The sequence below is a fragment of the Cariama cristata genome, unplaced genomic scaffold (genome assembly GCF_000690535.1).
Source record: "Cariama cristata isolate BGI_N322 unplaced genomic scaffold, ASM69053v1 scaffold28227, whole genome shotgun sequence".
NCBI classification, from domain to species: domain Eukaryota; kingdom Metazoa; phylum Chordata; class Aves; order Cariamiformes; family Cariamidae; genus Cariama; species Cariama cristata.
The window spans coordinates 1-409 of record NW_009625354.1 but is presented as its reverse complement, the minus strand read 5'-3'; the positions used below and the strand labels follow the sequence as shown (position 1 = coordinate 409).

At 68.9% G+C, this 409-nt stretch overlaps 1 protein-coding gene across 1 annotated transcript in view; it reads left to right on the top strand.

The window, feature by feature from the left end:
* The window catches only part of SEMA4A (sema domain, immunoglobulin domain (Ig), transmembrane domain (TM) and short cytoplasmic domain, (semaphorin) 4A), a gene marked incomplete at both ends in the record, with an annotated part of 2,932 nt that extends 2,541 nt beyond the window's left edge, over positions 1-391 (top strand). Inside the window, 2 exon segments of the mRNA XM_009703589.1 lie at positions 12-72; positions 133-391. Of these exon segments, the coding sequence (XP_009701891.1) occupies positions 12-72; positions 133-391 (320 nt within the window).
* Between the last annotated feature and the right edge of the window lie 18 nt (positions 392-409).

Here is a 409-nt window from a genome sequence, read left to right as displayed (position 1 = left end):
TCCCGCCGCAGAGAGTTGAGTACGGGGCCACGGCGGGATGGGGTGGGGACACAGCTGGACGGGGACCGGAGGGTGGGACAGGGCACATGGGGTGCACCGCGTTACCCTGCTCTCCTCTTTCACACCCCGCAGGGTAACGCCGTCGTCCGCCTGCCGTGCCCCCGCCGCTCCGCCCTGGCTACCTACAGCTGGCAGCAACCCGGTGGCCGGGGGGGCCAGGGGAATACGGTGCTGCTGCCTGACCACACGCTGGTGGTCATCATGCAACAGGGGACTGCTGGCACCTACAAGTGCCGGGCCACCGAGAACGGCTACACCTGGACCGTGGCTCATTACCAGCTACAGGACCCCAGTGGGGCAGCCCCCCAGCTGGATGGGCTGACTGAGGAGGGTTTGGCCTGGGGGGGCG